This window comes from Mesocricetus auratus, unplaced genomic scaffold (assembly GCF_017639785.1).
Source record: "Mesocricetus auratus isolate SY011 unplaced genomic scaffold, BCM_Maur_2.0 Super-Scaffold_100010, whole genome shotgun sequence".
NCBI lineage: Eukaryota > Metazoa > Chordata > Mammalia > Rodentia > Cricetidae > Mesocricetus > Mesocricetus auratus.
The window spans coordinates 85,203,853-85,227,120 of NW_024429194.1; the positions used below are offsets into that span (position 1 = coordinate 85,203,853).

A 23,268-nucleotide genomic window follows, 5' to 3' on the forward strand; every position below is an offset into this window, starting at 1 on the left:
AAGACAAGTTTAAGAGGAGTCAGAAGGCCAGGTGTGGTGGCACACACCTTAAATTCCAGCACTTGCAGGCAGAGGCAGGTGGGTCTTTGTGAGCGTGAGTCTAGCCAGAGTTACACAGTAGAGAGACCCTGTCTCCAGCAGGACAAGTCGGGACTACACAGAGAAATGCTGTCTGAAAAACAAAAGAACACTGTGTCTGGTACTTGGCTCAGTTTTGTAGAATTCCAGGTTGTTAGTCTGTGTACAAAGCAGTGACTTTGTTTTGTTTTCCTGTGCGCTGTGCCCTGCACATGTGGCCTTGTAGACATTATTCTTTGCTTGCTTGTCAGCTCTGCCTCCATGAACAGGGGCCCGTTCTCGCCTGGGGCCAGCTCTGTTTCTGGTTTGGCTCTTGTCAGTGCTTCTACAAGCTCACGTGCAGTGGCCAGATGCCACAGAGCAACTTTTCTCTCTCGTAGGAAGAGAGTTCACCCTCTTCACTTGTAAGAAAACCTCCCTCCAGAAGGTGGACAAAAATAAGAAATTCCATCCCTTTCAGGTAAGTGGAGAGCATAGACCTGGGCCCTGAACTCCACAGAGTCCTGAAGCTGCTGCAACTGTGGGTTTCCTGGAGAACTGTTGGCCTTAGTGAAAGGCACAGCCCTGCCCTCAGATTATGCACATATGAGAGGAACATGGGGACAGACACAGGAACATGGGGACAGACACAGGAACATGAGAGGAACACGGAGACAGCCACAGGAACATGGGGACAGACACAGGAACATGAGAGGAACATGGGCACAGCCACAGGAACATGGGGACACACACAGGAACATGAGAGGAACATGGAGACAGACACAGGAACATGAGAGGAACATGGGGACAGACACAGGAACATGAGAGGAACACGGAAACAGACACAGGAACATGGGGACAGACACAGGAGCATGAGAGGAACATGGGGACAGACACAGGAACATGAGAGGAACATGGAGACAGACACAGGAACATGGAGACAGACACAGGAACATGAGAGGAACATGGAGACAGACACAGGAACATGAGAGGAACATGGGCACAGACACAGGAACATGAGAGGAACATGGGCACAGCCACAGGAACATGGAGACAGACACAGGAACATGAGAGGAACATGGGCACAGCCACAGGAACATGGAGACAGACACAGGAACATGAGAGGAACACAGAGACAGACACAGGAACATGGGGACAGACACAGGAACATGAGAGGAACATGGAGACAGACACAGGAACATGGAGACAGACACAGGAACATGAGAGGAACATGGGGACAGACACAGGAACATGAGAGGAACAGACCCAGCCTTTGAGTCCAGGCTGAGTCCCAGATGGCACAGGCTCGTGGCTTCAGGCTCACAGTTGGGTCTCAGTCCTTCTGTCTCTCTCTGAGTCTCCTCCCACCCTGCTTTTCTCCCCATCCCCCACCCCCTCCTGAGAGTGCAATCCAGACCCTGCTAGGTTCTACTACTGCACCACAGGCGCAGCGTACCGTGGCTGATGATCCCCATCACTCATACACAGAGCTGGTTTTCTTGGTCCCATCTAGCGGATGCTCCTGATGAAGCAAGCCAAATCCCCTTTCTTTCTGAGCATTCATGTGGTCTGCTCATCACTCTGACCATGGCCATGTCCACACTGATCTTGGAGCCCTAGGTCAACATGTCTTTTTCTGATGTCTGAGAACCCATACTTGACACCACATGAGGCCTGAAGCTATGTTAGATGCAGTGTATTTACCCAGGAGCATTCAGTATGGAGAGGTTGGGCTTCAGCAACCCAGTCCATGCCCTGTGTGCCTCTTGTAACAGTCTCCAGTCCATGCCCTGTGTGCCTCTTGTAACAGTAACAGTCTCCAGTCCATGCCCTGTGTGCCTCTTGTAACAGTAACAGTCTCCAGTCCATGCCCTGTTTGCCTCTTGTAACAGTCTCCAGTCCATGCCCTGTGTGCCTCTTGTAACAGTAACAGTCTCCAGTCCATGCCCTGTGTGCCTCTTGTAACAGTAACAGTCTCCAGTCCATGCCCTGTGTGCCTCTTGTAACAGTCTCCATTTCCACTGAGGTTTTTTTTTTTGCTGGTTGGAGTTCTCCCCCTGCTGGTATGTCAACTCTGAGGGAGGGATTGTCTCCTGCCACAGTCTGAACCCCTTCATCTTCCAAGGTAAAGCACCAAGAAGGCACTCCGTATGGTATTGGGACTTCATGATGGTTACCCTTTGTGAGCTCTGGGCCCTGTGCTTAGCATGGAATGGAGCTGTATAAATATCCCTTCTGTCCCAAGCACAGACAGAATGGCCATTGCTGAGGCCAGCTGTTCCTCAGAGATCAGCATCAAAACGTCACTCAGTGTTCAGACACTGCAAGTCACAATGCTCAGAACAAGCAGGTTTCTGTGTACTGCAACACAGTCCTTCTGGCATTCATTGCAAAAATCCAGCTAAGAGATCCCTCCTTCTATCCTGGAAACAAATAATAAGAAACGGGAGCCTGGGAAGCAGCTGAAATATGAATGGCAAACTAGGACAGAGGGAGTATTTAGACGCGCTGACGACAGAGCTCCTTAGCATGAGCAGACAGTTCCCCATCTACTCAGTGAGTGTAGCTGGCTGCATTCAAAACATGTATCTTGGGGCTGGAGAGCTGGCTCAGCGGTTAAGAGCAGTGGCTGCTCTTCCATAGGACCTGGGTTCAGTTCCCCGTTCCCTGTCTGTAACTCCAGTTCCAGGGAATCTGGCATCTTTACACCAATGAACAGAAAATAATATAAAATAACGTATTTTAAAAAAGCATGCATGCCGGGCGTTGGTGGCCCACGCCTTTAATCCCAGCACTCGGGAGGCAGAGGCAGGCGGATCTCTGTGAGTTCCATGCCAGCCTGGTCTACAGAGCTAGTTCCAGGACAGCCTCCAAAAAACAACGCAGAGAAACCCTGTCTCGAAAGAAAAAAAAAAGCATGCATCTTAGGGGCAGCAGACTATCTGAGAGTCCAGAACCCAGGCCACCAAGCCGTGATTTCTCCATCTGTCTTGTGCTCACACATTGAGGACCTGTAATAGATCCATCTCTTCTGTGACTCAGTTGTAAATCAGAGCTCCCAGAAACCTGTCAAAGACTTGGTCAGGTCCTCCGTTCCTTTAATGAGCTTTTTTTAAAAAAAGAGTTATTTATTTTATGTATATGAGGTCTCTGTCTGTATGCATACCTTTCTACCAGAAGAGGGCACCAGATCCCACTATAGACGGTTGTGAGCCACCATGTGGTTGCTAGAAATTAAACTCAGGACCTCTAGAAGAGCAGCCAGTGTTCTTAACGGCTGAGCCATCTCTCCAGCCCTCTTTAATGAGTTTTAAAGAAGATGGTGGAAGGCAGCCTCTATAAAGAGGAATTTGAGTTGGAAAAATGGCGCTTTGTTGATAAAAGCATGAAGACCCAAGTTCAATCCCCAGAACCCATGTAAAAAAGACTGGAGCTCTGGCTGCCATCTTGGTCCCTGAGGATAGTGTCTTCAGAATGAAACCTGAAAATGGGGGAAGTCAGGAATCCTGAGCCTTAGCATGGCTGCGTGGGAGAGCAGGTTCTAGCTTGAGCCACTGTAAAGAAAGTGCCCCACACGTCGGGTGTTGGTGGGGCATGCCCTTCTCTGTGAGTTCGAGGCCAGCCTGGTGGTCTACAGAGCGAGTTCCAGGACAGGTTACGAAACAATACAGAGAAACCCTGTCTCAAAAAACCAAAGAAAGAAAGTGTTCCGCTAATAGTCTGGGAGGGCTTCAGGACAGGGACTGGGTTTCAGTGATTGACAAGTTACAGATACCACAGTAGTTGCTAAAAAAAAAAAAAAAAAACATTGATGGAGGCCATGCACTGCCAGACTGCTTAGAAATGACCAAAGTGAGCCGGGCTTTTCCAGGACAGCCTCCAAAACAAGAGAAACCCTGTCTCGAGAGAAAAAAAAGTGAGAAAGGACCGCAGTGGGCTTGGAGCCGTTTCTGTGAGAAAGGACCGCAGTGGGCTTGGAGCCGTTTCTGTGAGAAAGGACCGCAGTGGGCTTGGAGCTGTTTCTGGGAGCCGCGGTGCACAAGCATGTGGCAGGTTGGCTTCGTTTTAAGGAACCCCAGGGAGCAAAGAAGTTCACTGTCCCAGGTCCCTCGCAGCTGAGTGACACCCACTGTTGCTTGGCCCCCACTCCCCTCCTCCCTTGTGTTTCCCCTCTGATCCCATTCTCTCTGCCACGGTTTGGAAACTATCAGGCTGGGCAGAAAGCTCTCCTCACGAAGTTCCTTTCCTGAGAGCGGTGAGGGACAGCTAAAGGGCGAGCATTTCTCTCACGCCAGTTTTGCTGGCTTTATTATTTTTAATTTTATTATATGTTATATATTTTTATTTTATTTTTAAAGTGAAAGCATTTCTCTCATGCCAGTTTTGCTGACTTTATTATTTTTTTAATGCTCCCCTGAAGTCTTCTGGTTTATATGCAGTCCACGAGAGAGGCTTTTCAAGGAGGCTGACCCCAGAGGATAGCTCACGATGCCACCACACCATGAAAGGTAAGCAGGCTGCTATGGAGGGCAGCGCCATCTGGCTTCTGAGTCATTACCCCTGAAGCCCTGCTGCATGGACCCATCCGAACAGACTTGCTTTTCCCTTGGGTTTGACCTGGACCTGGGCACCAAGCAATGGCTAGGAGAGGGGGCATTATTATGTCAGATACACAAGCTCCTCAAGTGCACAAGACATTCCGTGTGACAAAGAGCCCTCTGCTCCCAACCCCGTTCATTACCACATCACAGGATGCAGTTCCACACGTCCTTAGCAGCCCGAGGAGTTTCCTAGGGGTTTGGGGACCGTTACTCAGTCTAAATTAGAACTCATGGCTTCAGTGCTGAAAAGAATTCAAGGCCCATCACTATAGCAAAGCAGAGGTAGAGAGTTTATTAAAACACACACACACACAATCATGACATGGGGACTTCTGATTAGTTTTGAATGCTCCACGTAACTGAGGCTATTCCTGGCCAGCTCTTTTAGCTCAAGTGAATCTGTTTCTCTTTATCCACCTTTCAGGGCTTTTTACCTTTCTTCCCTCGGTGTATCTCCCTTTCCCTGCGTCCCACGTCTGGCTGGCGGCTGCCTGTCTTCTGGCCCCCAGACTGTCCCTGTCTTTTTCCCGTGTTCTCTTCTCCTAAGCCTGGATTTCTCCTCCTGTTTATTCTCTCTACCCACCAGTCCTGCCTGTCCCTCTTGTACCTAGCTATATTCCATTCCGCTTTTTATTAGACCAATCAGGCAGCAAGGTGAAACAAATGCATCACAACCCCTCTTTACATAATTAAACACACATCCTTACATCAGTAAACAAATGCAGCATAAGCAAATGCAACACGCTTTTACACAGTTAAAGTAGTGTTCCGCAGTATAAACATGGGTAGCACATCTTTACATAGTTAATATTCCACAACAAAGTGTTACCTATTGTTTATACAATAATGATATATTAGATTTTTTGGTGGGGTTTAAAGTTACTGTCTCACCACTGGATGGTCGGTCCTATGGGGACTCAGGAGTACAACTGATAAAATGAAAGTCTAGCCCATCTGGAATAAGAAGGTAGGTTTTTTTCTTTTATCTTTCCTTGTTGTGTAGACTAGGATGACCTCAAACTCATGGAGTTCAGTTTATTCTGCCATCCAAGTGCTGGGATTAAAGTCATGTGCCATCCTTAGTAAGGATGTGTTCACTGTAAGTCAAGTTGAGTTTCGGCAAGATTCCATGCCATATCTAGAGAAGGAATGAGGCCCTACCCATGCTCACACATTCAGGCCTTCACTGCTGTTTGAACACAAAGTGCCTTCGTGCAAAGGGCATTAACTGTGACCAGCGTTTCCCACAGATGTGGTTGCTTGTGCTGGATTTCTTGCTCCTTAACTGGCAAGATGTCAATCAGACTCTAGGGTATTTGGGCTCCCCAACACCCCCTTTTGATTTTAGAAATGGGATCTCTTTGTGTAGCCCTGGCTGGCCTCAGACTCACAGAGATCCGCCCCCTCTGCCTCTGGGATTGAAGACATGCTCCGCCACCACCCAGCTTCCCCGCCCTTCTCATGTCCCTGTAGTTTGTCTTTCTATCCTACCTCAACTTTACAGCTTTGAAATTTTTCTCCTATTATTTTATGAGTGTGTGTGTGTTTGTAGCATAATATATAAAGGACCCAGAGACAGATATTGAGGCTCAAGCTTCGAGCTGAAGATCAGAGAAGCAAAGCAGCCAGCCAGCTCTTACCTCTCCCTTAGCTCAGACCAAAGGGGCGCTCCTCAGACTGCTCCCGACTTCACTGCTCCTCGGATTCACTCAGACTGCTATGCTCTCTCCTCATCACTAGAGACTGACTCTCAGACTGAATGCCTCTGCCTTTTCTACTTCTCAAATCCTAGGATTAAAGGTGTGAGCTCTGATTCACTCCCCAGTAGCCCAGGGTGATCTTGGACTCAGAGATCCATCTGCCTTTCTCCTGAGTCCTGGGATTAAAGGTGTGTACCTCCACTGCCTGATCTCTATAGCTTGAGGCTATATGTGTGGGTGCCTGGTGCCCAGAGAAGCCAGAAGAGGATATTGGATCCCCTGGAGCTAGAATTACAGGCGGCTCTGGGCTGCCACTGTGGGTGCTTGGAACCAAACCCAGGTCCTCTGCAAGGGCAGTATCTGAATCATCACTACAGCCCTGGATTTATTTTTATATTTATTCAAATTATGCGCATGTGTACATTTTTTGAAAGTGTATGCCATAGGTGTTGTTTGGATGCCCTTGGGATCCAGAAGAGGGCACTGAATTCTCTGAAGCTGGGGTTAAACGCCATTGGCGAGCTGCCTAATGTGGATGCTGGGAATTGAAGAGCAACATAAGTTCTTAACCTATGAGCCATCTCTCCAGACCAAGACATTTCCTTCCTTCCTGCTGCTGGGGGCTGAGCCCACCTTAGTCAAGCTGTCTACCACTGAGCTACAACCCCACCCTAGACTAATGACACTTTTTCTCTTGGTGTGTTGGTGATTTGGTACCACTGTTCTCTGCCTTCCAGTGCTACCATGGAGAGCTCTGCAGCCATGCTGGTGCTCTGTTTTCAGGCTGTTGTGTTTTTGCTTGTCTTCGAGCCATTCTCTGCTAACCTCCTACGGGGAACCTCAGTTTTGTATAGAAGCTGGATTGTTTTTTGTCTTGTAGCCACAATACCCATTCTGTTGCTGCTTATCATTTTAATAAAGCTTGGGTCTTTCCTTATCCTATGACCCCACCCTCTTTCTTTCTTTTTAATTTATTTATTTGGTTTTTCGAGACAGGATTTCTCTGTGGCTTTGGAGCCTGACTTGGAACTCACTCTGTAGACCAGGCTGGCCTCGAACTCACAGAGGTCTGACTGCTCTACCTTCCAAGTGCTGGGACTAAAGGCGTGCGCCACCACCTTTCAGCTCATCCACACAGTCTATAGATACTTTATCATGGCACTTGAGTTAGTGTGACACTTATTATTTACGTGTCTGCTTTCTGCTCAGTATATTAGGAGATCCTTGAAGATAATCTGTTTCTAGCACCCAGCATGAACCTGGTATGGAGTAGATGTTCGTGATTATTTGGGCATAGAACAAGGATGGACAAACAGATGGACCAACATAGCCTATAGCTGTTTGTCTGGCTATCAAGCAAGTAGAGTCATCTGGCTCCCCTGTAACTCCAGAGGGCTAACATCTTGCACCAATCCCAACACACTAGGGCATTCTCACTCTAGCAGGAAGCTGAGACACACCTGGGCAACTGCCCACAATCACCCTTTCGCTGTATCCCATTGACAGATCATCCTGTGTCAACCGTGTTCTCCAGGAAAGCCACCCTGCAAGTCAAGAGGATATCGGAAGCCAGAGCATGCCTGAGTTTGTTTCTGAAAAAGGTGAGCTTAATGTGTGTGCATGCTTGTGATTGTATATGTATATGAGTGTGTGTGGGTGTGTAAGTGCTTGTGAGTGTGTGTGCATGTGAGTGCAGGTATCCTTAGAGGCCAGAAAAAGATGTCCGATCCCCTGGAACTGGAGTTATAGGCTGTTGTGAGTCATCTGACTTGGTCACTGGAAACCATACTTGTATCCTCTGGAAGAGCAGCAAACATTTTTTTAAAAGATTTATTATGTATACAGTGTTCTGTCTGCATGTATGCCTGCAGGCCAGAAGAGGGCACCAGATTTCATTATAGATGGTTGTGAGCCACTATGTGGGTGCTGGGAATTGAATTCAGGACCTCTGGAAGAGCAGCCTCTTACCCTCTGAGCCATTTCTCCAGCCTGCAGCAAACATTCTTAACTACTTAGTGTCTCCAACTTAAGAGCAAAGGTGATTTAAAGGAGACATGGCCAAAGAATCTTCATCTCATGCAGGTGTCACGTAAGAGCAGGGGTGTTTCTGATTATCACTCATATGATGCCAGCAGATCTCTTAAGGATGATTTCTGGGTTATTTAAATTCCCAGGCTGGAGCCAGGTGTGGAGCTCACACCTGTAATCCCAGCACTTAGTAGGCTGACTTGGGGGCATTGCTAAGCATTCCAACCAGCCTCAGCTACATAGCGAGTTCTAGGCTATCCTGGGCTACAGAGTCAGACCTTGTTCTCTGAAGATGTAAATAATATTTCTTCCTATTTTAAATTCAGACCTTCATGTGTATCAGGAAGAGAGCTGTGAGCCTGTTTCCTTCTCTGTTATAGAAATAAATATAAATAAATATACCTTCTCAGTGGCTTCAGATCTCTGTGCCACCCCTCACCACCCTGTCCAAGCTTCATGTCAGTGACCTTTGTCTGGAAAACAGAAAACCAGCTTGGACCATCTTTGGTCCCTGGTGCTAACAGCTGTTGGATCTGCTCCACAGACGGAAAGAAAGGAGCGGAACACTTATGTCCTGATCTGTGGTTTAGTCTGGGTAAGAGGTTTTAACATCGATGACAAATGGGACAGCTGAGGACCTGCAGAAGCATTGTGAAAAAGTGCTGAGACTTGGCTTTTTTTGTTTTGTTTTCAATTAAGACAAGATCTCAGTGTTTCCCAACTTGGCTTTGAACTACAGATTCTCCTGCCTTAACCTCTCAACTGCTGTCTGTGTTCACCACCACGCTCGGCTCCTTTCTGTAACAGCCTGCTTGTTAATTAGGATGATAATTTTTGCCCTTGGTGAAAAATTTAGTCTTAAAGGTTCTTGTTAAATGTGTGTGTGTGTGTTGTCTCACATGTACAAATGACATGGAGAAAAACCTTACAGAAATGGAATTGCTACAGCAATTAGATTGTTCCTCAAGAAAATAGTACAGTTGGAATTCACTTGCCCCTAGACCTATGCTGCAAATTGTCTAGTTATTTCTTGCTATCCTGATAAGGGAAATGGCTATTTGTTATTGCAATAGACCACATATACATAGATCTTTTTAAAATTATTATTATTATTAATTTTATTAGCCATTCCCTGAGGTGGCATCTTAAAACTGGAGTTACTGGGTCAGAAGCATGGGTGCTGTAAACATGGAGTGTCAGTTACCTTTCCTACTGCTATGATAAGATACCCTGAGAAGGGGCCTGGAGAGATGGCTCAGTGGTTAAGAGCACAGGCTGCTCTTCCAGAGGATTAGGGTTCAATTCCCAGCAACCACAAGATGGCTTACAACCATCTATAATAAGATCTGGTGCCCTCTTCTGGCCTGCAGGGATAGGTACAGGGATACGTACAGACAGAACTCTGTATAATAAATAGAACAACCTAAGGGAGAGAGGCTTTGTTTGGGCTCACTGTACAGACCATAAAGGTGGGGTATTGTCAACAGCGGGGCCTAGAGGCAGGTGGTCGCATTGTGTCCACACTCAGGAAGCAGAAAGCCATGAATGCTAGTTCTGAGCTCATGTTCTCCAAGTCAGACCATCCTGGATCCCTACACAGGAACGGCCACACCCACAGTGAAGGTGGATCTTCCCCTTTAGTCAATCAAGATACTCCCTCAGAGATGTGCCTAGAAACTAAGTAAGCCCTCACATTTATGTTTGGAGACTTGTTCCTTGAGTGACTCTAACCCTGTTAAATTGATGACACTCATCATCACACAAGACAATATCCTTTTCTTTTTCCCCCCTCAGTCCCATCCTGCCTGCAAATGCCCCAAGCTGACTTCAAACAAATTTGATCTTTATGGGAACAGCCCGCTGATTGTGTACTTCTTCCTCAACTACTCCAAGCTGCAGCAGCATGGCCAGGAAGTGCTGATCAGCAGGAGAGAGAAGACCAAACTCATCCCATATCCTTGTCACCAGGCTCCTGCCACCTCTTTGCAGGGTGTGAGGGGACACATCCAGGCTCTAAAAGAAGGGTATTTTTTTTCTTTTGGAGAGGTTCTTGAGTTAGGGTCTCACAATATAGTTGAGGCTGGCCTCAAATTCAGGGCAATTTTCCTGTTTCAGCCTCACGAGTTCTGGGATTACAAGTGTAAATCACCAGACCTGGCTCTTATCCCCTTTCATAGATAGATAAATGGAGACATAGATGGTGATAGTGGAGGTCCCACAGCTTGTCACAAATGCAGCCGAGATTAAAACGAAGGGTGAGAGTGTAGCAGAGGAGAAAGGTCTTCTTTGTTTTGGTGTTTAAGACATTGTCTCATGTAGCTCTGGCTGGCCTGGAACTCCCTGTGTCCTTGGATTTGATCCTCCTAATTCCATTCCCAAGTGCTAGGATTACTGGTGTGCATCACCATACCTGACTAAAAGCAGGGCCCTTTCAGTATAAACTTGAACAGTGAAGCTGAGTGTGGCAGTATGTACCCATAATGCCGGCACTCGGGAGGGTGGGGCAGTAGGCTGACTATTAAGACTACATAGCTGGATCCTGTTTTAAAAAGCCAAATCCACCTGGGCTTCATGGGCACACCTTTAATCCCAGCGCTCAGGAGGCAGAGGCAGGTGGATCTCTGTGAACTCAAGGCCAGCCTGGTCTACATAGTAAGACATTCTTTAAAAACCAAACCAAACAAATCCCAAACACCAAACCAGAAAACAGATGTGCCATCAGGCCTCCAAGGAGTGGGATGTTGGAGTCCCTTCTGCTTGGCCATTGTGATGACAGACTCCAAGCCCAGACTATTCAGCTGGGCTCAGAACTAAGCTGGTGGACTGTGGCCACTGTGATCTGCAGAAAGAACCAGTGATCCTGGGGAACCCCCTGGAAACAGCGCCACACTGCCCAGCAGCAGATGCCGCCGTCCTTCCCCTGCAGACAATCTAAGGCAGTATTGTCTGCCTCCATGCCATGGACAGGGTCAAACAGGGCTTCATGACAAGGTGGGCACTTCCTGGTCACATAGAGGGCAGCTTTCTTCATTCCCAGGCTAGCCCTAGCTGGCCTCAGAAGATCACTGCCTGTGTGGGTTTTGGGTACCTCCTCCGTAACTCCAAAGCACCAAACTTTGTCCTTGGTGTAGTTCATGCGTCCCTTCCCATACACAAGGCTCAGCCACTAGCAGGGCTTGGGGGCAGCACAGAGGGCCATTCCTTGACAGCAGAATCCACTGACTCTGCCATGACCTATGCTGACATCATCCATCTGGCCACCAAGAACATGGAGACTCGAAGGATGAAGCTCAGGCAGCTGTACCGACTGCATGAGAGCGAGTGGACCTACTTTAACAGCTACCTAACAGATCTGCGAGAGAACTTCAGGAGGTAGGAGGGTGTAGGCTCAGAGCCACGAATGGACACCTGTCCACAGCAGCAGCCAGCAGGGTTCACTGAGCACAGTCAGCTTTCCTGTGGCCACATCAGAACCAGCTCATTCAGAGCCTAGCTCTGTGGTGTGTGTGTGTGTGTGTGTGTGTGTGTGTGTGTGTGTGTGTGTGTGTGTGTGTGTGTTTCCCCACTGTGTGGTAGCTGACAGTTGTAATTCTAGCACTCAGGAAGGTTGATGCAGAATTACCCCAAATTCTAGGCCAGAGTAGAGCACAGAGGCGGAGCCTATCTCCTGCACACACACACACCCCTCCACTGTGCCAAAAAAAAAAAAAAACGCTCTTTTTTAAAGGTTGACATCATGGTGTATGCCTGTAATCCCAGCACCTAGAAAACTGAGGCAGGGGCTGGAGAGATGGCTCAGCGGTTAAGAGCACTGGCTGTTCTTCCTGAGTTCAGTTCCCAGCAACCACATGGTGGCTCACAACCATCTATAATGGAATCTGGTGCCCTCCTCTGGAGTGCAGGCGTACATGCAGACAGAATACTGTGTATACAATAAATAAATAAATCTTTAAAAAAGAAAGGGGGGAGGAAGGAAGGAAGGAAAGAAAGAAGAAAGAAAAAACCGAGGCAGAAGCATCCCAACTTGGAGTCTAACTAGCTCCAAAAATAGACCTGGCGTCCTGTGAATGTGCATAGGGTTAGGCGAGGGTGTCTTTCATGCTGTGTTTCCTCTGCTAAGCCCCAGAACCTGTCTTTGATACCCAGCTTATGTGGGTGCTGAGAGCCAATCTTTGGCCCTCATTGATTGCCCAGCAAGTGCTTTTAGCCACTGAGACTCCTCCTTAGCACTGGGATTGAGAGACACCACCCACCATGCCTGGCCTTTACGTGTGTACTGGGGTTATGCTCATGTCCTAGTGCTTTCATGGCTATCACTTTACCAAATGAGGCATGTCCCCAGTCCCCTGAATGTCTAAATAGCAAAATGGTATTCTGCTTTGTTTTTTCAATGAGGGCCAGCTCTGGGATGAAAGTGGCCATGTGGAAGATGAGTCAAAGGTGGGGAGGACGCTTTGGGGACATTACTGTTTGTTCCCTGATGGAGCCCAGGTCAGGAGCATTAGCTCTGATGTTGGGCAAACTAAAGTTCTCTCTGTCTTATTTTCCATGTCAGTGAGACTCCCCAGCCAAGCTGTGAAGGGTGTAGACTCCTCTTCCATGAACACGACCAACACTAGCACCTGTCTCACTGTAGATCTAGCCTAGCTCAGAGGTATTGGCTGATGAAGGGGAGGTAGGGGACCCCACATCAGAGCACTGCAGGTCCCCAGCAACACAAGGCATTTTAGCCAGGAAGTTTGTGGCTGGAAGATGGGGAACAACCAAGGCCATCCATCAGGCAGCTGCTGAACCTCCCGTAGTAGCGGGAGGAGCCTGTCTGCCCTTCTGAGGGTTACACTGAGCAGGTGCAGGGCCATTGCTGGAGAATTAATTTTCCTGTGAGTCCAGAGCACAAGGCCTCCAGCATATTTGCAGCAGAGCACCCAAGATTCAACATACTATTGAAAGAACTCCAGGAAATGTTCCTACGTTTGATTCTGTCCTTGTGATGTCTAAAGGAAACAGAGAAGTATATACAGCCGTCTCCCTGCTTTTCTTTTTACATTTGTGTGTGTTGTGTGTATGTGTGTGTGTGTGTGTGTGTGTTGTCTATGATTGGCCTTGAACTTCTGAATAGTTGAGTATGTACTGCCAACCTAGCTTATGACATCATCTTTAAAATTTTTGATTTATTTTATGTGTGTAAGTGTCTTGCCTACCTGCATGTATGTGCACTTCCTTAATGCCTGGTACCTATATAGAAGTCAAAAGAGGTTGCTGAATGTTCTGGAATTGGAATTACAGATGGATGTGAGTTGCCTGCCATGTGGGTGCTGAGTACTGGTCACGGTCCTCTCCAAGTGATGCCAGTGCTCTTAACTGCTGAGCCACCGATCAAGCCCATCATGACAACATCTTACCTCATACAAATATATATTAATGGCTATTTTGTTGACCTTGACTACTTATAGCTTGATTCTTCATCAATTAATTGTCTACTTGCATTTCAAAAGCCGACTGGGGTTATCCAGTTCAGCAAAGCCATTGTGTAACCTGTGAACACTCTACCCAAAGCTTCCAGTAGCTACCAAGTCCTCATCTCCTCTATAGTTCCATACGTCCATTCTACAACCCCAGCAGTCTGTATCTGGGATGTAGTGACTCCTGTGTGGTCAGCTGTTTCTTGGCAGGCTGGCAGAAAAGATCACATTGCAACCAGGTGGTGGTGGTACACACCTTTATTCCCAGCACTTGGGAGGTAGGGGCAGACTGAGCTCTGTGAGTTCAAGGCCAGCCTAGTATACAGAGTGAGTTCCAGGACAGCTGAGCTACACAGAGTAACCCTGTATAAAAATCAATCAATCAATCAATCAATCAATCAATCAATCAATCAATCACATTGGCTCTTTCATCCTTTTTCTTTTGTTTGTTTTTCCAGACAGGGTTTCTCTGTGTAGCCCTACCTGTCCTGGAACTCACTCTGTAGACCAGGCTGGCCTCAAACTCACAGACATCCACCTGCCTCTGCCTCCTGAGTACTTGGATTAAAGGTGTGCCACCACTGCTCAGCATTTCATTCTTTTTAAATACATGTATTTTGTCATTTTATCTCCCAGGGAGGTGAAAGTTATCAATAAAAAAGCAGCAGAAAAAAAGAAAGGCCAACCATGCCATCCTCTCACCCTCGCTACTGTTTGATTATTGGTTTGACAAGAAGTTCAGAGGAAACCCCCACAGGGAAACGGCGTTTCTCTCGAGGTTTGTTCAAAGGACAGTCTTAGAAAGTGTCCAGAGTGAACGGTGGGAGATCACCAGGTGGGGAGGTGAGCAGGTGCATGTCTGGAGATCACCAGGTGGGGGGGGTGAGCAGGTGCATGTCTGGAGATCACCAGGTGGGGGAGGGGAGCAGGTGCATGTGTGGAGATCACCAGGTGGGGGGGTGAGCAGGTGCATGTGTGGGTCCAGAGAGCACCTCTGAGCTTTCCCAGTGCTGTGTCTCAGAGCAAAGGACTGGACCAGGCTTGCATGGACTGTGATAGAGACAGTTCGTTAGGGAAGAAATAAAGGCCGATTCTGATGGTGGAGGGGGGCTAGAGAGCTAGGTCAGGGCCGAGAGCCAGGAGCCTCAGATGTCACTCGGGGTCACTCACAGAGCACCGCCTTCCTCTACATGAGATCCTGGGCCTCTTCCCCCACATGCTCTGTTGTCACCCGCGGCCATGGTCAGGAGGGCTTTCCAGTCTCTCTGCCAGCTGGCTGCTCTCATCTGCTCTCCTGTTCACCTGCTCTCCAGCCCCTCATCACTCATCTCAATTCCCTTCTCTGTCCACACTCTCTGCCGCAACTCTTTCTTGAGACCTGTGGTCCCAGAAGTTGTATGGGGAGGTTGAGGGATTAAAAAAAAAAATAATTCTATGTGTATGTGACTGCGTACAGATATGTGTACTCCATTCATGCAAGAGCCCAGGAATGATAGAAGAGGTGTCAGAAACCCTGGAACTAGAGTTATAGACGGTTGTGAGCTGCCGTGTGGATGCTGGGAACGGAACCCAGGTCTTCTGTAAGAGCACTGAGTTCTCCTAATTGCTGACCAATCTCTCCAGCCCCAGTGATCACTTGTTTACAGCTTCCATGTCGGTTGGAGATTAACCTTTGGATGCCCTACAGTAGGAGGTGGTTGCAATTCCTGCATATATCCTGAAAGACATAAACTTTATAAAGCTAAAACTACATCTAAATAATAGTAGCATGGTCACACTCACCCATAGCCCCAGAAAGGGCAAGAGCCAGGAAAGCTATGGCCATGCTCATCCCTGGAGAGCCATCCTTGTTCCCTGCGACGTGACCCCTTGCACTGTTAAAACAACAGCAGCAGCAGCAGCAGCAACAACAACAACAACAAAAAACAGATGCACTCGCCTTTAATCCCAGCACACCGGAGACAGAAGCAAGTGGATCTCTGGGAGTTTGAGGCCAGCCTGGTTTATAGAGTGAGTTCTAGGACAGCCAGGGCTACATAGTAAGATCCTGTCTTAGAAACAAACAAACAAACAAAACCACATAATGATAGTTCCATTGAGACTATGATAAAATACAAAATAATAATTTTAAGGCAGAATCCAGTGGTGGAAGAGATTAAAAAGAAGGTAGCACGAGACAGCACCGTCATCCTCCTATGGCTGCAGTATTTCCACCATTGCTGAGGTTATTCAAACATCCTCCACACACCCTACTAGTTTTCTTCTGACCTCATGCTGCTCCCACCTCCCCGAGGGGTCCTCTCTGCTTCTTTGTTTGCTGGGCTTTACTCTTTGATCTTTGATGTCTGTGTATTTCCCATGACTTGGGCTGTCTCATAGTTCAGGGGGAAGCTCCAAGAAGCCCATGGGGCCAGCACTGGTGGCTGGGGCTCCTCCCTGCTTGTGGCAGGGAAGCAAGCCATCTGCACAGGGAGGTCCCGAGCACCAGCAGTCACTTTTCTCAGGACCACTCTGTGCCTGGGGAGGGAAAAGCCTTTCTTTATGAACTGATGCCTGGCTGACTGTGTTCTGGAAATGGCAGGAAGCAATGGAGCAGGCACCCTACATTTAAATAACCACTTAGTTCCCCTTATTTTCTTTTGGTCTTACATCACTGGCCTCTATTTTAGTTTCTCTAGGAAATAAAAACCTTTAATTCTCATGACAGTTTGAGTCATTATATAAAGTAGGATTATATCTAGATGAGCATCACAGGAAAAAATAACAGTGGTACAAGTTAATCCCTGGAGGTGCAGACTTGTGTGTCTGCCTCCAGGTCAGGATCCTATTTCCCCAGACTCAGTTCAGTCTTGGCCTCAGGCTGCTATTCGAAGATTAATGAGAGGGCGTGGCCTTGTGTAGACCCTCTGTTTCCATTCCCTTCGCCAGCCTTGCCAGCCCTTATTTTTCTCCCAGTGCTTATCAAGGTGCCAGTAAAACTGCTCTGGAGAAGGGATTTCTGAATTTCTGAACTGGTTTATTGACATCCGTTTTGCTTCCCCACAGGAAGAGAAGGAAGGAGGTAGAAGAGAGACGGAAGTTTCTCCAGTCCTCGTTCTCATTCCGAAGCCCAGTGGATAACTATTCCCTGGTCATAAAAAGCCCCTACAGAATGGGGTTTATTTCCAGTACCAGGTGAGGTGGGACAGAGTGGGAAGACGGGGAGCTAGGAAGTCCTCCAGCCTGGCTCCCTCGGGGTTTGCCAGAGAGACCAGGTGGGGGCTCTGTGCAGGCCACTGCATCTTTCAGACATTTACTGCCCCTTGCTATTTGAAGTATTGTGACAATGACAGCTCTATTTACCAATGTTTTACCCTGTGCTAACATTAAGAAAACGAGCCCTGCACAAACATGACCTCATATGAAAGTTAAACTTTCCTGAGGCAGTGACTAGTCACAGTATCCCAAGCACAGACACAGGTTCAGCCTACTGCCGCAGGCACCTGTGAGGATGCAGCAGTAGGTACCCACATTCCCAGGTGATAAGCAACTGGTGCCAAACAGCAAGTACGTGAGCAGACTAGATGCCCACAGTACTGGGAACCCTGGGAAAATGAAGCAGGGGCCAGGAGCCGTGCGGAAGTGATGTCATTGAGTCTGGCACAGATGACAGTTTCCTGGCAGAAGGAGGGGGGCACATGAAAGAGGCAGCAGCTAGGAGAGCAGAGCCAGAGAGAGAGGACACCACACGGGAGGAGGGCAGAGCAGGGGGTGGAGAAAGGCTCAGGGGGGTAGGGGCCGCCACATGGGAGAAGGTCAGGCCAGGGTATGGGCAGGACATCAGGGCCTTGTAAACTGTTTCTGGACAAAGGAGACTTTATGAATCCCTTTGTTTTCTGTCATGGGAGCCACTGGAATATAGTCAGTAAGGGCATCACTGATTAGATTTGACTTCCCCAAAACACAATAGCAGGTCTCTGTCATCATGTCTGGGGGGCTTGTAAAGGTTCCCACAAATCCTTGTTTACACTTGGATCCTATCTGTACTTCTCAATCAGGAATTCCCAGACTGTCTCAATCTTGGCTCAGAAAAATGTTTCAGAAAGTAACCCTTAATAACATATTACTAATTAAGAAACCATTTACAAGCAGAAAGTGGTGGCGTGGGGCTGTAATTGTAGCACTTAGGAGGCTGAGGCAAGAGGATTTTAAAAGAACAAGTACCTCAGTTTCTAGCTGGTGAATTAGTTCTTTTTGTTGCTGTAATGAAACACCCAAGACTGAGTATTAATGACAAAAAGAGATTTATTTAGCTTACAGTTCTAGAGGTCTCAAAAAAGTGTGTGTGAGTATACTATGTGTGCTGTGAAATACACAAAAAAGAAACCAGAATTTTAAAAGGATCACACACACATGCACGCACGCACGCACTCACACACATGCACGTACTCACTGGGCGGTAGCTCAGTGGGTAAAACCCCTGCCACACAAGCATGAGGACCTGATCTCTAGAACCCAGCCTGCACCTGTAATCCCAGTGTTCCCACAGTGAGAAGGAAGCAGAAGTGAGGCGGGAGAACCCAGAAGTCTGTGGACTAGCTAACCTTGTAAGCAACAGCAAAAGACCCTATCTCAAACAAGGTAGAAGACAAGATTGTCCTCTGACCGACACATGTGTGCCATAGTTCACAAAGGGATGGTATAAACACCAATGTCAGCTGACTACTCCTGGGAGACCCCAGGTAAACATTAACCAGGCCAACAGGTTCCCTTTTGGTTTACTCCACAGAAAAAAGGTCAAGGTGTGGGAATTATAGAAAGTGTCAGAGAACCAGAGGTAATTGTCAGTTCATTGCTGTCACTTCTGTGGTCCTTATCATGTCTCTTGGAGCTTGCCTGGCTGGGTGTCCTGGCCAGACTCTACCCAAAAGCACTCCTTTTTTTCTGGGCCCTGTCCCTGGGTATACCCTCAGAACCCAAAGGACAGCTCACAACCATCTGTAATTCTAGTATCTAATGCCCTTTTCTGGCCTCCAGGGGCACCAGGCATGTACATGGTGCACATATATACATGCCAGCAAAACATTCATACACATAAAATAAAAATAAATCCTAAGAAAAGGAAAGTTTAATTGTTATTTTAACTGAAGTACGATGAAGCAAGGCAGAATCATCTCTCTGTCTCTTTGGCTTTTCGAGACAGGGTTTCTCTGTGTGACCCTCACTGTCTCGAAATTCACTCTGTAGACCAGGCTGGCCTCGAATTCACAGAGATCCGCCTGCCTCTGCCTCCCAAGTACTGGGATTAAAGGTGTGCGCCATCACTGCCTGGCAACATAGTCACTCTTCAAGGGCTGAATAGAGAGGCAGCAATGGTCTCAGATCACTATCTTTTAATGTCAGCTCCCACAGCACCTCCTGGTTCCATGGCCCTATTTGGTTCTTATCCTTAGTCTCAAGCTCTTTCTCTGTAAAATGGGAATGCTAAGAGTATGTATGGCTTAGGGTCGATGTGCAGAATGAATTGGTCAGCTCTTTTGTAAAGTCCAGAACACAGTGCCTAATACAAGCAAAGTAGACGTAAGGAAGCGTATCATCATCACCAATGTTACTGTGTGAGACGGGGTCTCACTGTGTATCCCAGAGTAGTCTCAAGCTGCGGAGCCTCTCTTCTGAGTGCTGGGTTACAGGTGTGTGCCATGGTTCCCTGCCCTAGGAGTGCTCCTTAGATGAAGCAGTGAATGCTCTGTGCAGCTCGTGGTAAGACACGCGGCTCCTGTGCCCCTTCCCGTTCCTTTGCTGCCGTGGCGACTTCCTCATTGTTCCAAAGCCTGTGGGCTGATCCTGTCACTCTCATTGGTCACTAAACAGGGTTGTGCTTCATTTAGCTCTATTGTCAGTGAGCCAGGGCTCTGTTCACTTGTCCCCTAGAATGGTTTTGTTAGCCTGAGAGCTAAGGCCAACTGTCTATTTTAGTTTATTGCCTCTTGATTCTCGTTCCCTCTTGTGTATCTGCCACAGTCCACCCAGAGTCTTCCCTGGTTCTATACATCCCTCCCACCTCCGTGCCCCCTCCCCCACTTCCCACCCTGAACATTCAGAGCCTCCACGTCACCTGTCATTTGCTGGCCTTTTGGTGCTTGGTTCTAGCCTTCTGAAATTTTTTAAAATTGTGTATACAGTATTCTGCCTGCATATATGCCTGAAGAGGGCACCAGATCTCATTGTAGAAAGTTGTGAGCCAACATGTGGTTGCTGGGAATTGAACTCAGGACCTCTGGAAGAGCAGCCAGTGCTCTTAACCTCTGAGCCATCCCTCCAGCCCCCACCTGCTGATATCTTGGTCATACAAGGTTCCCACCATTTCTGTCTTTTCATTCCTCCACAGTGAGCACATCGCCAGTGTGTCCAAAGTCACAAAGGACATACTCTTTAGACTCTCGCCGTCTTCCATGGAATGAACTCGCCCGAGAACAGGCTCAGACTGCAGAGGTAGTACTTGCATACATTGTCGGATGTGATAGAAAATGGAATCAGCAATGGCAAGTGAGAGTACTACTGCAGCTAGGGGATCCTGAGTCTTCCTAGTCCATGGGATAAAGAATATTAAAGTTCACATCTGCCACACGCCAAAGTTAGGGCTGAGAAAAGATGATTTACCTCATCCATTCAGACATTTACTAATTCGTTCTTTCATTCACTTAACAATAATAACACGAGACAGGGTTTCTCTGTGTATCTTTGACTGTCCTGGAACTCATTCTGTAGACCAGGCTGGCCTTGAAATACAGAGATTCACCTGCCTCTGCCCCACAATAACAATACAGTTCAACACATCCTTATGAAATATAGAAAGACCTTGTCTCAAAAAACAAGCAGGTCCCAGGCAGAGGCAGGCAGATCTCTATGAGTTTGAGATCAGCCTGGTCTACAGAGCGAGTTTCAGGATAGCCAGGGCTACACAGAAAAACCCTGTCTAGAACAACCAAAACCTGAGACACCCAGTCTAATGGACTGAGCATCTTCTGATTCTTGAACTTTCCATTCATAGCTAGCCATTGTTGGATTAGTTGGTCCATAGCCTGTAAGTCATTCTAATAAATCCCTTGCCTTAAGAAAGACAGATTCATTCTATAAGTTCTGTTACTCTGGAGAACCCTGACTAACACATAATTTGGTACTAGAAGTGATTGTAGAGCAACAGAAATATAAGGATGAATCTTTTAAGTATCTGGAATAGGCTTTCCAACTTGCCAACACCAACAAGTACTGAAACCTCTCCAGTTACCAAAGCCTCCCCTGGGAGTTCAGAGTATACTAAAAGTCCATGGTGTGGACTGTATTACAAACTTATGGAAATAAATACATTTGATTATTCTGATTCACCAAACAAACACCCCTCTACCCCCAGTTCTGACATCAAACTGACTGTAAACTGAAGGTGAGTTTTATGTTTCAAACAGCCTGCTGAAGACCAGCAGAGGTGGCTAGAAAGAACGGGAAGGAGAATGGAGAGAATTACACAGCACCCAGGGACTTGACAGTGGGAGAGGCCCACAGGTTCATACTCCCATAACTTGCCTTAAGGGCATGTATGTTCTTGTGATAACTATACCTCAGGGTGTTCTTTACAAATGCATACGTTAGCTGGGCATGATGGTAGATACCTGTAACACCAGCACCCAGGAGGTGGGACAGGGAGGATCAGGAGTTCAAAACCAGCCTCCACCACATCCCAAGTTCAAGGTCAACTTGAGCTCTACTAGACCGTGTCTCAAACAAAACATAAATTATAAACACAGGTATTTCTTCTGAACTTCTGAACTCTGTCCACTGAAATAACCTAGAAATAAAACTGATAGCAACCCAGGACAGCCTGCCCCAGTGCTAGTCAAGTGCTCTACCATTGAGCTGCCCAGGACTGTGGCTTGAGATAGCATTCGCACTGAACGGACTCATATGAACACACCAAGTTGGCATCCGGTGGTTTCCCACACTGATTAAGAGCACATAGACTTGAGACAGCTGTGAGTCTGGTGCAGTGTATAAATGGGAGTCATGACAGGTCATGCCCCACTGTGTGTGTGTGTGTGTGTGTGTGTGTGTGTGTGTGTGTTTGAAACCCATTACTCCATGAAAAGCACTAAGCTCAGTGCCCAACTCCAGCAGGGGCTGTGCATAATGCTGTCCCTCCTGCTCACTGCATGCTCCAAACATGTGGCCTCTTCGTTTTACACCTGAGACTTGCTTCCTCTCCAGAACCTCACACTGCAAAGGAACCCTTGCCCCTGCCTGAAGAAGCCTAGGTGGGTCTGTCTCCCACCCTAGAAGGCAGACCAGCTCTCAACCATCTTCCTGCCCAATACAAGGATTGCACCATAAAGGACACAACGGCGACAGCTGTACTTGGGTTCCAGTGACCTGCCTGATCCTCATATGGTGCCATGCAGACCACCTCTGCCTCCAGCTTCTCAGCAGGACTCTGCTGCTTAGGACAGTCATCTTGTCTGTATTTCTCTATCCAGTAGAGAGCTGTACTAAGAAGCGTCTGGTGAATGCTGACACAGTACATGGTCAAAGGTTTGCCTCTGATGTCAGTGTGTGAGGTTAGAAGTTATTCACCTTGGGAAATGTGAACAGATGAGAAAGTCCAAAACATATGATGTGGCACTTACATGTATATATGTCTATATAGTAAAACATTTCCATAGAATTCATTCACTGATGTATGTTAAACATATGTGATACACACAATTATTTGGGGCTTGCTCCTCTATTATCTGTATTAAGATAGCTATTAGCACATATTAGAAATTTATTTGCATGTTTTTGGTTTAAATTATTTTGTTTGCAGTACTAGTATGGAACCTAGGGCCTTGCCTGTCTCAGGCAGGGACTTTACCAGTAAACCACTCCTTTGTGTTTCAGGGTCTTGCTAGGTTTCCTGGGCTGCCTTTGAGCTTGTGAGTCCCCTGCCTTTGTCACTGGGCCCAGCTGGCTCTGCGTGGTTTGGGCTCAGTGGAAGGCATGATCCTGAAAGAAGTTTAAACTAAAGGAGTGGAAGTATGTTTGCGTTCCTTTAAATTCTGCGTGTCTTGGGATTATTTGTCTGAAATGTGTCATCCCTGCTGTGGGCTGCTTGCTCTCCCAGAGCCGTGACTCCCGGAGTCTGAGAGCAGACTTCTTTTCTGGGAATGGGAGTGGGTGCAACCAAACATTTCCAGGAGCCTAAGATGCCTTCCAAGACCCCTACGCCTGCCCCATAAGTCAATTACACAGCTTGAAGTCTGCAGTAAGAAGGTCTCACGATGGAAGGTACACAGAAGATGCTTCATGTGCTGTCCATGATAAGAGGGGACACTTACTGATAACAGACATTCTGTGGAGCTCTGTGCAGCCATTTAAAAGTGATGCGGAATGGGCAAGAGCGAGAGAGGTGTG

The 23,268-nt window shown here is 47.4% G+C and overlaps 1 protein-coding gene across 1 annotated transcript in view; it reads left to right on the plus strand.

Annotated features, from left to right (window-relative positions):
- Fam227a (family with sequence similarity 227 member A) overlaps window positions 1–22,893 on the plus strand; it is a 54,657-nt gene extending 31,764 nt beyond the window's left edge. The window contains 10 exon segments of the mRNA XM_040754134.1: window positions 459–538; window positions 4,478–4,565; window positions 7,865–7,959; window positions 10,181–10,338; window positions 11,606–11,758; window positions 14,485–14,503; window positions 14,505–14,626; window positions 16,894–17,022; window positions 20,216–20,319; window positions 22,087–22,893. Coding sequence (XP_040610068.1) covers window positions 459–538; window positions 4,478–4,565; window positions 7,865–7,959; window positions 10,181–10,338; window positions 11,606–11,758; window positions 14,485–14,503; window positions 14,505–14,626; window positions 16,894–17,022; window positions 20,216–20,288 — 917 coding nt within the window. The 3' untranslated portion in view covers window positions 20,289–20,319; window positions 22,087–22,893.
- The last annotated feature ends 375 nt before the right edge of the window (window positions 22,894–23,268 follow it).